This window comes from Pezoporus wallicus, unplaced genomic scaffold, assembly GCF_028554395.1.
Source record: "Pezoporus wallicus isolate ANWC-B61680 ecotype Strahan unplaced genomic scaffold, APGP_CSIRO_Pwel_v1 contig_14213, whole genome shotgun sequence".
NCBI classification, from domain to species: domain Eukaryota; kingdom Metazoa; phylum Chordata; class Aves; order Psittaciformes; family Psittacidae; genus Pezoporus; species Pezoporus wallicus.
Window position 1 is genome coordinate 1 of NW_026642174.1, and position 12,956 is coordinate 12,956.

Below are 12,956 nucleotides of genomic sequence, written 5' to 3' on the forward strand. Positions count from 1 at the left end.
ACCACTCAGCCCAGTTTAGCCCAATTCAGACCTGTCCATACCAATTTAGTACAGTTCAGTAGGGTTTAGCCCAATTCAGACCACTCCAGTACACCTTAGCCCTGTTGAGCTCACTTGAGCCCACTTTAGCCCACTTCAGCCCAGCCCAGCAGTTCAGCCTAGTTTAGCCCAATTCACATCTGTCCAGATCAGTTTAGCACTGTTAAGCCCAATTTAGGTCAGTCCAGCCCAGTTTAGCCCAGCACAGCACAGTTTAGCCCAACGCAGCCCAGCCCAGTACACTTTAGCCCTTCCCAGCCCAATGTAGCACAGTTTAGGCCAGCTCAGTCCAGACCAATTTAGCCCAGTCCAGCTTGTCCCAGCCCAATTTAACCCAGTTCAGCCCAGTTTACAGCCCAGCCCACTCTAGCTCAGCCCAGACAAGTTGAGCCCCATTAGGCCGTTTAACACAATTAAGCCCGGTTTAGCTCAGCCCAGCACGGCCAAGACCTGATCAGCCATTTCAAGCTCAGTTTAGCCCAGTTCAGCACCGCCCAGCAAAATTTACTCCAATTCAGCCCAGTCCAGCCCAATTTAGACAAGCTCAGATCTGGCCAACTCAGTGGACAGATCCGGTTAACTCCCTATTAACACACACACCCCCCCCCTTGCCCACCATTCCCCTATATTGGACCTATTGCCCCCCCCATTGCCTCACATTAGCCCTGGTCTCCCCTAAGGCCACCCCCATTGCCCTACCTGGGGTACTATGGGGGGATTTGAGGCTCTGGAGTCCCTACATGTGGGTCTATGGGGGAATTACAGGGCATGGGGGGGGGTCTGAAGTCCCTACATGGGGGGCTATGGGGGCATAAGCGGGGATATGGTGGTCTGGTAGGAAAGCGAGGAGCAACAGCAATGCGGTTGGCACCATTGCAAAGTTCACTGTGTGCTGAAGAGGCCCAGCACCAGCTTGCCCTCCTGGTGCTTCAGGAGGAAAAACTCAAACCAAAAAGCTAAGAGAGCTCAAAGCCACCTAAAAAGTGACAGAACAGCACAGAACTGACCGCAGAACGGCCCAAGAGCTGCATGAGGTCCCTAACATCCAAAGTGCTAACATCCAGCTGCTGCTCCCACCCAGAATGTGCCCAGGCAGAAATCCTCTTGAACACACAGAGAGCTCTGCGACGGTGCCAACCGCATTGCTGTCGCTCCTCGCTTTCCCATCTAAAAGTCCAGTTGTGCAACCTCTATGGCACACTTTCTGTCCCGGCTCTTCGGCTGTGGGAGCCGAACTTGCACCCCACAAAACCAGGTTGGGGGGGGGCGCGGTGCGCCGGGCGCCGCTCTCTGCTTCCGTCTTGTGTCCAGATTCCGGTACTGCAGGTGGTGGTGATAGGAGGGTGCCATACGGCCCCGGGCGCCTCTTGGTTCTGCCATCCTGTGTCAGAATTCCAGTGGCAATGGGAACCAACCTCTCGCCCACCATGGAGATGCTTCTTTGTTAGCAGAGCTTCATTCTTTAGGAGATGCAAAGCTGATTTTGGGGCTGCTGTGGTCACACTGGGATGTTGGTGCATCATTGGGGCTGAATCCTGCCTGAACCCCAGGATTCTGGGGCTGGGGATGTTGGCTCTGACACCGGCATGAGAGGCTGAAGCTGCCAGTGCTGCCTGTTCCACCAATAAAGGCTATTGGCTGCTGGGGGTGAGCAGAGCCAGACGGGGTGTCTCTGGTACCCTGAGACCTCGGTGGCCACAGGGAAAATAGCTCTTCATGATCTATTGGGCTCTGCTGATCTATACTGGGCTGTAAGGCTCTATATTGGGCTGGATGGACCTATACTGAGCTGTACAGGTCTCTATTAGGCTCTACTGCTCTATACTGGGCCATGCAGGTCAATACTGGGCTATAAAAATCCATACTGGACTGCACAGGTCAATACTGGGCTATAAAAATCTATACTGGGCTACACAGGTCTATACTAGACTACTGATCTAGACTGGTCGATACAGATTATACTGAGCTGTAAGGAACAATACTAGGCTGTACGGGTCCATACTGCGTTGTACAGATCTACACTGGGCTGGGCCAGTAGATCTGATGTCAGTAGATCGCACTAGGCCATACTGAGTTGTACTGGACTGTACTAAGCTGCATTGGGCTGTACTGGGGTATACTGGGCTATGCTGGTCTGCAAAGGACTGTATTGGACTGTGTGTCTATACCAGTCTGTACAGGGCTATACTGGGAGGTTTCAAGGCATGGGGGTATGGGCAAGAGACTGGAGTACAGGCAGGGGATGGGGGTACAGGCAGAGGCTGGAGCCAGGGCTGTGGGGAACTGGGAATGGTGGGATGGAGCTGGGATTGGGGTGACAGGGGGAAGCACACGTGGTGTCACCCCATTCCCTGGGCCTGATGCCAAGTGGCAGGCAATGGCGTGAGCGTGTGGCAGCACCTGGAGCTCGCTGGCACTGCCACAACACAGAACAACATGGAACGACATGGTATGACATAGCATGACATGGCACGGCGTGGAATGACACAGCATAACACGGCACAAAACGCCAGGTGGCGGCATGGGCCCAGATAGGCTGGAGCATGGGATGGGGACAGGGACAAGGGGACAACCACGGTGGTGACAGTGCCCAAGGTGTGTGAGTGTGTGTAGGGGCACACACAATGCATGGCTGTGTGCATGAGACATGTACTTGCATGCAAATGTTATGTCTGGCTACATGTGCATGATACATGTACCTACATGCACATGCAATACACGCCTGCATGAACATGATCCATGTACCCACATGTACACATGATGCATGCTTGCATGCATGTGGTATACAGATCTGTATTATGTGCGATACACGGGCATGTTTCTATGCTGCATGCACACACGACACATGTCCATGTGCCGACACATACAGTACATGGAGCGGGATCAGGACCGAGCACCGGGGTGGGGGGGTGGTGCTTCGCCGGAGGCGGGAGGAGGAGCATCACCAGCACCTCCCTGCGTGGTCGCAGACACTGCTTTCATCCCCTCTCTCTTCTTCCCCATCCCATCCTCCTCTTGATCTCCATCTTCCTTTTAAGCCCCCTCCACCTCTTCCTCCCCCTTCTCCTCTTGCTTTTCCTGCCCCTCCACCTCTTTCTTCCCCTCCTTCTCCTCTTCCTCTCCATCTCCATCTTCCTCTTCCCCCTCCCTCCTCCTCCTCCTTCTCCTCCTCTTCCTCCCCCTCTCTACACCACCCCCAGCAGCTGGCACCTGATGGGCCCCTCCGACACGGCCGTGCTGTTGCTGCCCCCCCTCATCCTGGCACTTGCAGGTAGGAGGAACCCTGTGAGGGGATGTGGGTTGGACCCCGGGGACCCCAAACTCCAGGGACCCTTAACGTGTGGGGGGAGGGGAACCCCGAGGGCCCTTGGAGGGGGATACACACATGACTGGGGACCCAGGCCCAGGACCTCCTAATTTTGGGGGTGGAGGGTGAAACCCCAAAAAGCCCAAATGCTGGGACCCCTCATAATGGGGAGCGGGAAGGCGGAATCCCCAATACCAGGGACCCTTAACACTGAGGAGTGGACCCCAAGAGACCCCATTTCTGGGCGGAGGGGGGACCAAGGACCCCTTAGTAGCATGTGTATGTAGGTACATGTATCATGTGCATGCAGATACATGTATCATGGGGGACACAGGAGGGACCCCTAGGACCTCAGACACTGGGTGCCTGTTTTTGGGGGGCCTCTAGGGACCCTTAATGTTGGGGGATGGATCCCCAGGAGACCCTATTTCGGGGAGGAGGGGCTCACAAGCAGAGTCCTCAGCCACGGGTTGCCAGGGATGAGCCGTCAGGGGGTGTCCCCTGGTGGGGGCTCTTGCAGGGGCTGCCTGCAGTGCGTTCACAGTGAGGGCCTGGCCGCGGGTGGCCATGGTTCCCTTTGGGGGCTCGGTGGCCATCAACTGCAGCCGCAGCGCTTGCCCGGGGGACAACGCCACATTGGGGCTGGACACCCCCTTACCCATGGCTCTGGGAGCCGGTGGGCACCGGTGGCAAAGCTTCTGGCTCCTCAACGTGTCCCAGTGGAACCCCAGCACCGCCACGTGCTACGGGCACTGTGGTGACACCCAAGTCAATGCCAGCGCCGGGGTCCTTGTGTACCGTGAGTACCAGGATGAGGGGGAAAGAGGGTGGTGCTGATAGGGGGGGCTGTGGTTGATAGTTTGGTGTCACCACATCTCAGGGCTACCGGAGCGGGTGGTGCTGGAACCTGTGCCAGCTTTGGCGGTGGGTGAGAGCAGGAACCTCACGTGCCATGTGCTGGAGGTGGCTCCAGTGGGCAACTTGACAGTGACATTGCGCCGAGGGGCTGAAACGTTGCGGACAGCGAGTTTTGGTGCCGTGAATGGCAGCACCAGCGTGGCTGTCACCCATGTGCTAAGCGCCGGGCCCGGGGACCACGGGCAGGATGTCACCTGCCATGCTGAGCTGTCTCTGCGGCCACATGGGCCCCTCTTCGCCCGCGCCGCCACCCCCATCAGGCTCTCAGTGTTCGGTGAGTCCTGGTGCTGGTGCCCATGGACCCAGCCAGGGGAAAGGGTTGGAGCAGCTCAGCACCACCATGGCCCTGTCCCCATCCTGTCTCATCCCAGTCCTCATCTGATCTCCATCCCAATCCCATTTCCATGTCCCTGTTACCATCCGCATCTCAGTCTTCTTCTGTATCGTATCTCTATCCTCATTCCTCCTCCCATCCTAGTCTCATCTCCATTTCCATCCTAATCCCATCCCAATCCTATTCCTGTCCCCAATTCCCATCTTTGTGCCATACCAATCCCCGCCCCAGTCTCCATCCCCTTCCCATCTCCATCCCAGTCTTCTTCCCATCCCCTCCCCAACCCCATCCAAGTCCTTTTCCCATCCCCTCCCCAATCCCATCCTAGTCCAGTTCCCATCCCAGTCCCCATTCCCATCTCCATCTGTTCCCATCCAGTCCCATCCCAGTCTCTCTGGGGCTGCCCAGCTGAGCTCCAGAACTCTAATCCCTTTCCCATTCCTGAATCTCTCCCTGCCTTCACCCAGTGGCCACGGCCATGCTGGAATCACTTCCAGCAACTCCATGTCCTCACCGGCACCCGGTGAGTGTCCGGCCATTGGGATCCATGATCCTGGTGATGCCACGTCCCTGCAGCTCTCCCAGAGCCACCGCAGCTCCAGGCTCCATCCCACCTGGAGCTCGGCACCACCAGCACCGCCACCTGCCAGCTCACCGGCGCCTTCCCCGCTGGCGATGTCCGCTTCACCCTCACACTGGCCGGGCAGAGCCTGAACTTCACTACGACGGTGGCTGGGGACGTGCTGACCAGTGTCACCATGCTGGCACCCAGCACCGTGGGACCGCAGGAGCTGATCTGCACCGCCGCAGTGGGCACAGCTGCACGTACTGCACAGAGGCAGCTCCATGTCTACCGTAAGGCACCGGGTGAGGGGGTAATAGGAGCCCATCCCGAAATCCCATTGGACCACCAGCACCTTTCCCACAGGCTTCCCAGCACCTGTCCTAGAGCTGAGCCCAGCATCAGCTCCAGCGGGCAGCGAGGTGCTGGTGAGGTGCCATATTAGTGCTGCCGAGCCCCCGGCACTGTGGCTACAGCTCCGTGATGCTGACAGCGGGGTCCTGGCTGAGGGGCCACATTCCCAGCTGGAGCTGCCGCTGGTGGCCAGCCGTGAAGACAACGGGCGGCGATTCAGGTGCCGGGCCAGCCTGGACATCAATGACACCATGGTGACAAAGGACGTGGACACCCAGCTCTCCGTGCTCTGTGAGTGCTGCTCTGCCGATGGCTGCTCCCTGCGTTCCTGATTGTCTTGACCTGGGTGGAGTCAATGGATCGGTCACTTGGTTGAAATTAACTCAGTTTAACAGTGTTTGAGCCAGGCTTCTTTTCCAGCCTCTCCCATTGCCACATCCCAACGTCTTTTCCAGATATGCCTGAGCTGGCAGCGAGTGACTGTCCTGGGAACCGGACATGGCTGCGAGGGACATGGGAAGCTCTTTCCTGCCACGCCACTGGCAACCCTGTGCCCACTGTAGTGTGTGGCCGGAACGGCATCACTGTCAGCACCAGGGTCCCAGAGCTGGTCACCCGCTCCCGAGCCGGCACCTACCTATGCAATGCCACCAACAGCTTGGGGACAGAGAGCCAGCTCGTCACTGTCCGCGTGGAGTGTGAGTGGCACCAGTACCCTGCGCTGCGGTGGCACCAGCAGCACTGGCGCTAACCACGAGCCCTGTTTGCCCCCTCCCCAAGATGAGCCCACGCTGACGGAGAGGGGCTGCCCCACGCACCGGGTCTGGGTGGAGGGCGAGCGGCAGGAGCTGTCATGTCGCGCCGATGGGGACCCGCCACCCAGCACCCGCTGCACCCGCGACGGTGGCACCATGGGCAGGTCGGGAATGCACCGGGTGGTTCACCGCGCCGATGCCGGGCGCTACATCTGCCGGGCCACCAACAAGCATGGCACTGCAGTGCGCAGCGTGGTGGTGACAGTGGAGTGTGAGTGCCAGAGGGGACAGGAGCCAGTGGTGCCAGTGATGGGGATGCTGAAGCCAGGCTGGGGATGTGGCTATGCTGGAAATGTCATTATTCCTGCACCCCTTAAGCATCACAAAGCTCCAGCACCCATCATAACCCAGTCCCTGCACCCATCATCACCCAGTCCCATCATCCAATACCCAGCCCCAGCACTCATCACCCAGTCTCATCATCCAATACCCAGCCCCAGCACCCATCATCACTCAGCACCCATCCCCTTGGCCACCATGTCCCTGCAGATGAGCCAAGCATGGCAGAGCTCGGGTGCCCAGCACAGAGGCTCTGGGTTGAGGGGACATCAGCGGAGCTGGTCTGTGCAGCCACTGGCAACCCCCAGCCCCACGTCGCCTGCACCAAGCTTGGGGACGGCCACCACCCCGTGGCAATGAGCACCAATGTCACCCGCGCCCATGCTGGCACCTACCAGTGCCAGGCCACCAACAGCCATGGCACAGCGCTGCGCAACATCACCATCACTGTCGAGTGTGAGTCAAGGATGGGGTGACCCAAGGGGTGTCAGGGAGGAACCTGGGGGTCCAGGGAGGGACCTGGGTGTCAATGGAGGGACCCAGGCATGGGGGGGGGGGGGGGGGGGTGCGAAAAAGTGGCTTGCTGGGGGTGTTTTTTGCCTCTGGGGCTGTGCTTTGGGTGAGGGCTGGTGCCCCCCCCCGGTGCAGACAGCCCAGGCACTGTCACCCTGCGCATCCTGCCCTCGGCCACCGTCTCCCGCGGCACCAGCTTCAGCGTGGAATGTCACGCCGAGGGGCTGCCCCCCCCCACCTATGGCTGGGTGCTGCCGCCCGCTCCCAACCTCCGCTTTGGCACTGGTAACCACAGCGTCGCTGTCGCCGGGGCCGCCGCTGCTAACAGGGGGCTTTATACTTGCACCGCAAGCAACCGGCACGGCTGGCAGGCCGGCAGCATCCTGGTGCAGGTGGACGGTGAGTTGGGGGCTACAGGGAAACAAAGGGGTGACACCACCACTGAGGTGCCACCGACGCTTTGCCCTCCCGTTAGAGAGCCAGTTGGTGCTGGTGGCGTCACTGGGCTCAGTGGGAGCCGTTACCGCGGTGGGTTTGGCGGCTGCCGGGGGTTATTACCTCAAATCAACGGCATGCAAGAAGGGGGAATACAACGTGCGGGACGCCGAGGGCTCGTTGGAAGCCGCTTGCCTGCACCGGCAGCACTGCGGCCAAGCTGAGGTCTATGGCATCCAGCTCACACAGCCGTAACCGGGAACATCTGTCCCCCCTTAGCCTCAGCATCCCCAATGGGATGGATCCCCCTGGCATTTCCAATGAGACGGATGGTTGGGGGTCTCTTTTTGTGTCTGTCCATCCCTGCTGTGTTCCCCCCCTCCCCATCGTCATACTGTTTGGGGGAGTTTGAAGCATTTTGGTGCCAGTGGGTTGCTGCAGGGGGGAGGGGGGGCACCCAGGTCCCCTTTTGGCAATTCCCAGGGTATACAGCAACAGCCAATAAATTCCATTGGAATGGGAGGGAGGAAGATGGTGACTCCAGCTTCAGGGGCGGGGGACGCGGTCCCAACTACCACCTTCTTGTTCCCAAGCCCCATCCCGCATTCCCAACCATGGGGACCCCCATCCTGGCCAAGGGGCAAAGGCTTCAGGGGGGCACACATACCCTATGGGGAGCATGGGGACCCCTTGGAGGACAGATATCACGGGGAAGGTAAAGATACCCCCAGGAAGAGGTTGGTATTTGGGGGTGGCTGTAAATGGGGGCTGTTGGTGGGGTGACTGGAACTGGGAGGTTTGGGCCATGATGCTGGGGTTCCCTATGGCCCTTGTGGGTTTTGGGACCACCCACAGCCACCCTCCAACCACTGATGGGGCTTTGGGTGTCCCCAGCTGCTGACTTTGGGGCTTCCTCTTTGCTCTGGGCTGGTCCCATTTTAGACATTACAGGCTGGGGGGGGGGGGGGGGAGGGCACAGATCCTGCACCCCTCTTTGTGGGGGGCTTTTAGCATTTCACATTTTGTACCCCTTTTCTATGGGGCTGGAGAAGGGGTCCTGTTGTGCCCCAAACCCATTTCAATAAAGCCACAGGACATAGAGGTGGAGATTCATTCCCGGCAGACATTCTTGGGGGGCTCGTATAGGGCTGAGCTATGCTGGGTGGGTGTGTTTTGGGTATTCTCCCCCCACTTTAAACCATGTCGTCAGCACTGGAGTGAAGGAGCCAGTGATCGTGGGGGGCACTGTTCCCCCCTGGCATGTCCCTCAGGGTGGCTTTGTCTCCCCTTGGGCTGTCCCCATTCCCCAGCTGGGACTCAGGGGTCTCCCCAATATCCTCCAGTGGCAGGAACTGCATCTCCTCCTTGGCCAACCTGCAGGACATCGAGGTCACCCCAAAACCACCCCAGAGTCACCTCTGGCGCCCCCCCATCAAGGACACCTCCATTCCCCAGGAATGGCTTTCAAGGGTCCCTGGGAGCATCTTGGGGTCCCTGGTGGGAGCTGGGAGGTCTCGGCAGGGTTGGGGGACACTGGGGACATTCTGGGGTGGCTGAAGGAACTCCAGAGGTGTGGGGGTACCCCAGAGCGTCTCATTGAGGAGGGTTGGGGGGGGGGTTGGGGGGTCCCGTCCCCACATACGTTATGTCACAGGCAGAGCCGCGGAATGGCGGCTGGCGCAGCGGCGCAGCTGCGGCCGTGTATGGCACCCGCGGGCTGGTGGCATCCCAGTACCGGTCTCGCTCCAGCACCGGCACCTCCCCGTACAGTTCATCCACCGCCAGCATGGAGACCTGCAGCACGGACTTGGGTCCCATCCTCACACCTGGGCCCTATCCTGGACACCCAGTTCCCAGTGGGAGTGGGATGGGGATACCTGGAAGTTGCGGTCAATGAGTGTGTTGGTCTCAAAGTCATCGTCGTCCTCCCCAAAGGGGTTGATGAGTTGCTCAGCCACCTGCAATGAGGCCACTGTGTCCCCTGAGGCCACCGTTGTGTCCCCCAAGGCCACCGTTGTGTCCCCTGAGGCCACCATGTGTCATCTCCCCACCAGTCCCACCTTGAGCCACCCCACGTAGAAGAAGAACTGGAGGAGGGTGAAGATGGGGACCCCCAGGTCCAGCTCATGCCCTGCATAGCCCTGGGCTGGGTCCAGGAACTGCCGCCCGATGAGGCACGTCACGAAGAAGGTGTAGACGGCAATTGTCACCACCTGCAGCAGGGGACAGTCCCCTCCATGTCCCCTCACATCCTTCCATCCCTGCCTGTTTTCCATGTCCCTCTGTCCCTGTCAATGTACTCCCATGTCCTTCCATCGTCATCTGTATCCCTCCAGGTCACCCCTGTTTTCCACCATTCTTGTCCTCCTACACCCCTGACATGCCCCCCCCACCTTTTCATGTCCCCTCATCCCTTGGCAGTACCCCCATGTCCCCTGGTCCATGTCCCTCCATCCCTTTTGGGTCCTCTCCACATCCCCCAATCCCTGTCTATGTCTCCCCATGTCCTATCATGCCCTTTCACACCCAGGTCCCCATCCAGCTTCCCCCCCCCACCATGTCCCCATTGCTTCCCAGTGCTCCCAGTGCCCACCTGGGTGTACACCAGTGGAACGCTGATCCAGTCGTAGTGGAAGAGGAGGCTGCAGTGCCCCCGGAAGCGGTTCAGCTCCTGCGGGGGGTGGACAAACACAGGAGGGTTTGGGGGTGCTGGGTGGGGTTCAAAGGGTCCCTGAGGGGTATCTGGGGTACCTCCATGAGGAGCTTCAGTGCGCTGTCATCGCGCACCCGCCCCTCGCGCCGCGCCTGCGCTGCCAGAGCCGTGAACCAGACACAGGGGACCCAGAACTGGTTGTGGGGGGAGCGGAGCCCCTCGAGCCGCCGCCGCTCCCCCCGCGTCAGGAACCCTGCGCAAAAGGACGTCAACCTCCCCGTACCCATGACGTCACTGCCCACTGACATCACGGTGCCCCCACATTGGGGCAGGGGAAGCTCGGAAGCCAGCCGGGTGACGTCCACGTGTTCACGTCACACACACACACACACATACGATGACATCACTACCCCCACGGTGATGTCACTGCCATGAGGACACTCCCATCCCACTGTCCCCACAGCGTCCCCAGCACCTTCCCCCAGTGTTTCCAGCGTTCCCAGTGTCCCCAGCTCTTTCCCTGGACATAAGGGACATGGAGAGACACGAAGCCAGAAGGAGAGACAAAGAGATGGCGGAAAACCCCATCCGGTACCGGCCCCCAGGTGCTATCCCCAGTGCCGTGCCCCTACCCCATAACATCGCTCTGCCCCATAACATCGTCCCAGGTGCCATCCCCCGCTGTCAACCCCTCGGTGCCATTCCCCCGATTCCATCCCCCTGACCCATAGAGTGTCGAGTCCCCCCTCCCTGACGTCACACCGCCCCCCACGACATCAAGCGCGCACCCGCCTGCACGAGGTGGTCGGCGGTGGGAAAGCGCTTGCGTGCCGCGGAACTGACGGCGCGCAGCACGAGCAGCGCCGCCAGGCTCCCGTAGCGCAGCAGCGTCCGGCGCAGCAGCCGCCCGCGCGCGTCCGCGCCGTGCACGCTCCCGGCCACCGCCAGCATCAGCCCGTCGGGAGCAGGCACGGCGCGGAACTGCCCCCACCAGCGCTCCAGCACCAGCGCCACGTAGAAGCCTGCGGGGGCAGCGTGGGGCGATGGGGGGGGGGGGGCAACAGGGGCACGGGGAGTGCTGGGAGGGGGCACTGGGGAAAACTGGGAGCATTGGAAAGGGGTGAAACTGGGGGCACTGGGGCAGTGTTGGGGACACTGGGAACGCTGGGAGAGGGCACTGGGGGCATTGGAAAGGGGTGAAACTGGGGGCACTGGGGCTGTGTTGGGGGCACTGGGGAAAACGGGGCACTGGGGCATTGGAAAGGGGTGAAACTGGGGGCACTGGGGCTGTGTTGGGGGCACTGGGAGGGGGCACTGGGGCATTAGAAAGGGGTGAAACTGGGGGCACGGGGGTGGTGTTGGGGACACTGGGAGAAGGGGCACTGGGGAAAACTGGGAGCATTGGGGGCATGAAAAGGGGTGAAACTGGAGGCCCTGGGGTGGTGTTGGGGACACTGGGAGAGGGGGCACTGGGGAAAACTGGGAGCACTGGGGGCATTGAAAAGGGGTGAAACTGGGGGCACTAGGGTGGTGTTGGGGACACTGGGAGCGGGGAGAGGGAGCACTGGGGAAAACTGGGGGCATTGGAAAGGGGTGCTGTCTGAAACTGGGGCCACTGGGAGGAGGTAATGGGGATACTGGGACCACTCAGAGCACTGGGACCACTGCTGGGGACACTGGGAGGGCTGTTGGGGGCACTGGGAGGGCTGTTGGGGACACTGGGAGGGGATGCTGGGGACACTGGGAACAGTACTGGGAGTATTGGGGTCTCACCCAGCACGAAGGACACGGGGATGAGGTTGGCTGATTTGTCACAGTAAAGCACAAGCTTCTCAAAGAGCCTCTTCTGTGCTTCCGACAGCAGGAACCTGGGCCATGGGTGGGGGTCAGCAGCGGCCCCCACCCGTGTGTCCCCCTGCACCCCATGTGTCCCTCTCCACACTGTGTTCCCCCATATGTCCCCATTCCTATGTCCCCCATCTCCCCCTGCATCCTGTGTGTCCCCATATCCCCCCATGTCCTCCCCATATCCTGCCATATCCCCCCATGTCCATAGGCACCGGTAGGCCAGGCTGAGCACCAGGTAGGCAGTGAGGAAGAGCAGCAGCTCCCGGTAGAGCAGTTTGTAGATGCTCCCACGCCAGAGCAGCAGCAGCCGCGAGAAGCCTCCGAAGCGTGTGGTGGCCACGCGTGACGTGTATGTCACCGTCATGGCAGGTCTAGGGACACCCGAACGCTGTGGGGACACTGAAGCGATACCCAGGGGACACGAGGCACGGGGACATCAGAGCACACCATGAGGACACTAAAGTGACACCCAGTGGCCACCCCCAGCCCCCCAAATCCCCCCACTCACCTCAGCAAGAGCTGCACGGGGGCGGCCACCACGGCTCTGGGGCCACAGTCCCTGTCCTGGGGCTTTAAATACCATCCTGGGGCTGGCCCTGCCCTGGGCAGGGGCGGGGGGGAGAGGGGATGGGGACACACGTGCCCCCAAGGGGAGGGCTGTCTGGGTGCTTTGAGCCCAGCCCCTTCCCCACAGGGGCATGTTGGTGGCCTTGGGCGCCAGCCCTGGCTCTGTCCCCAAGCCCTTGTGCCAGCAGTGGGGTCACAGGGACAGATCCCAGCAGGACACGGGGGGAGCGCAGAGCCCCCTCCACCCCATTGCGGCCCTGTTAATCCACCCCAAGCGCTAATGAAGGTCCCCCATGTCCCACCAGGCCCAGGGCCAACCGGTGTTAACGTCA

The 12,956-nt window shown here is 60.6% G+C and overlaps 2 protein-coding genes across 3 annotated transcripts; one reads left to right on the plus strand and one right to left on the minus strand.

Moving 5' to 3' along the window:
* The first annotated feature begins 3,209 nt into the window (after positions 1–3,209).
* On the plus strand, positions 3,210–7,824 carry ICAM5 (intercellular adhesion molecule 5). Its single transcript, XM_057427794.1, has 10 exons — positions 3,210–3,310; positions 3,867–4,145; positions 4,227–4,538; positions 5,175–5,453; positions 5,527–5,805; positions 5,970–6,212; positions 6,295–6,540; positions 6,819–7,064; positions 7,257–7,520; positions 7,597–7,824. The coding sequence occupies exons 1-10, from the start codon at positions 3,253–3,255 to the stop codon at positions 7,809–7,811; spliced, it is 2,421 nt and encodes an 806-aa protein (XP_057283777.1). The 5' UTR covers positions 3,210–3,252; the 3' UTR covers positions 7,812–7,824.
* Positions 7,825–8,732: 908 nt separating this feature from the next.
* BEST2 (bestrophin 2) lies at positions 8,733–12,428 on the minus strand. Of its 2 annotated transcripts, XM_057427795.1 has the most exons (9): positions 12,270–12,428; positions 11,983–12,077; positions 10,998–11,231; positions 10,308–10,462; positions 10,150–10,227; positions 9,617–9,769; positions 9,434–9,514; positions 9,199–9,350; positions 8,733–8,930 (listed from the first exon to the last, which is right to left on the minus strand). In XM_057427795.1, the coding sequence occupies exons 1-9, from the start codon at positions 12,419–12,421 to the stop codon at positions 8,750–8,752; spliced, it is 1,281 nt and encodes a 426-aa protein (XP_057283778.1). In that variant the 5' UTR covers positions 12,422–12,428; the 3' UTR covers positions 8,733–8,749. The 2 variants fall into 2 exon arrangements, with proteins under 2 accessions (XP_057283778.1, XP_057283779.1); XM_057427796.1 differs by lacking the exon at positions 9,199–9,350 and having other exon boundaries at positions 8,752–8,930.
* Between the last annotated feature and the right edge of the window lie 528 nt (positions 12,429–12,956).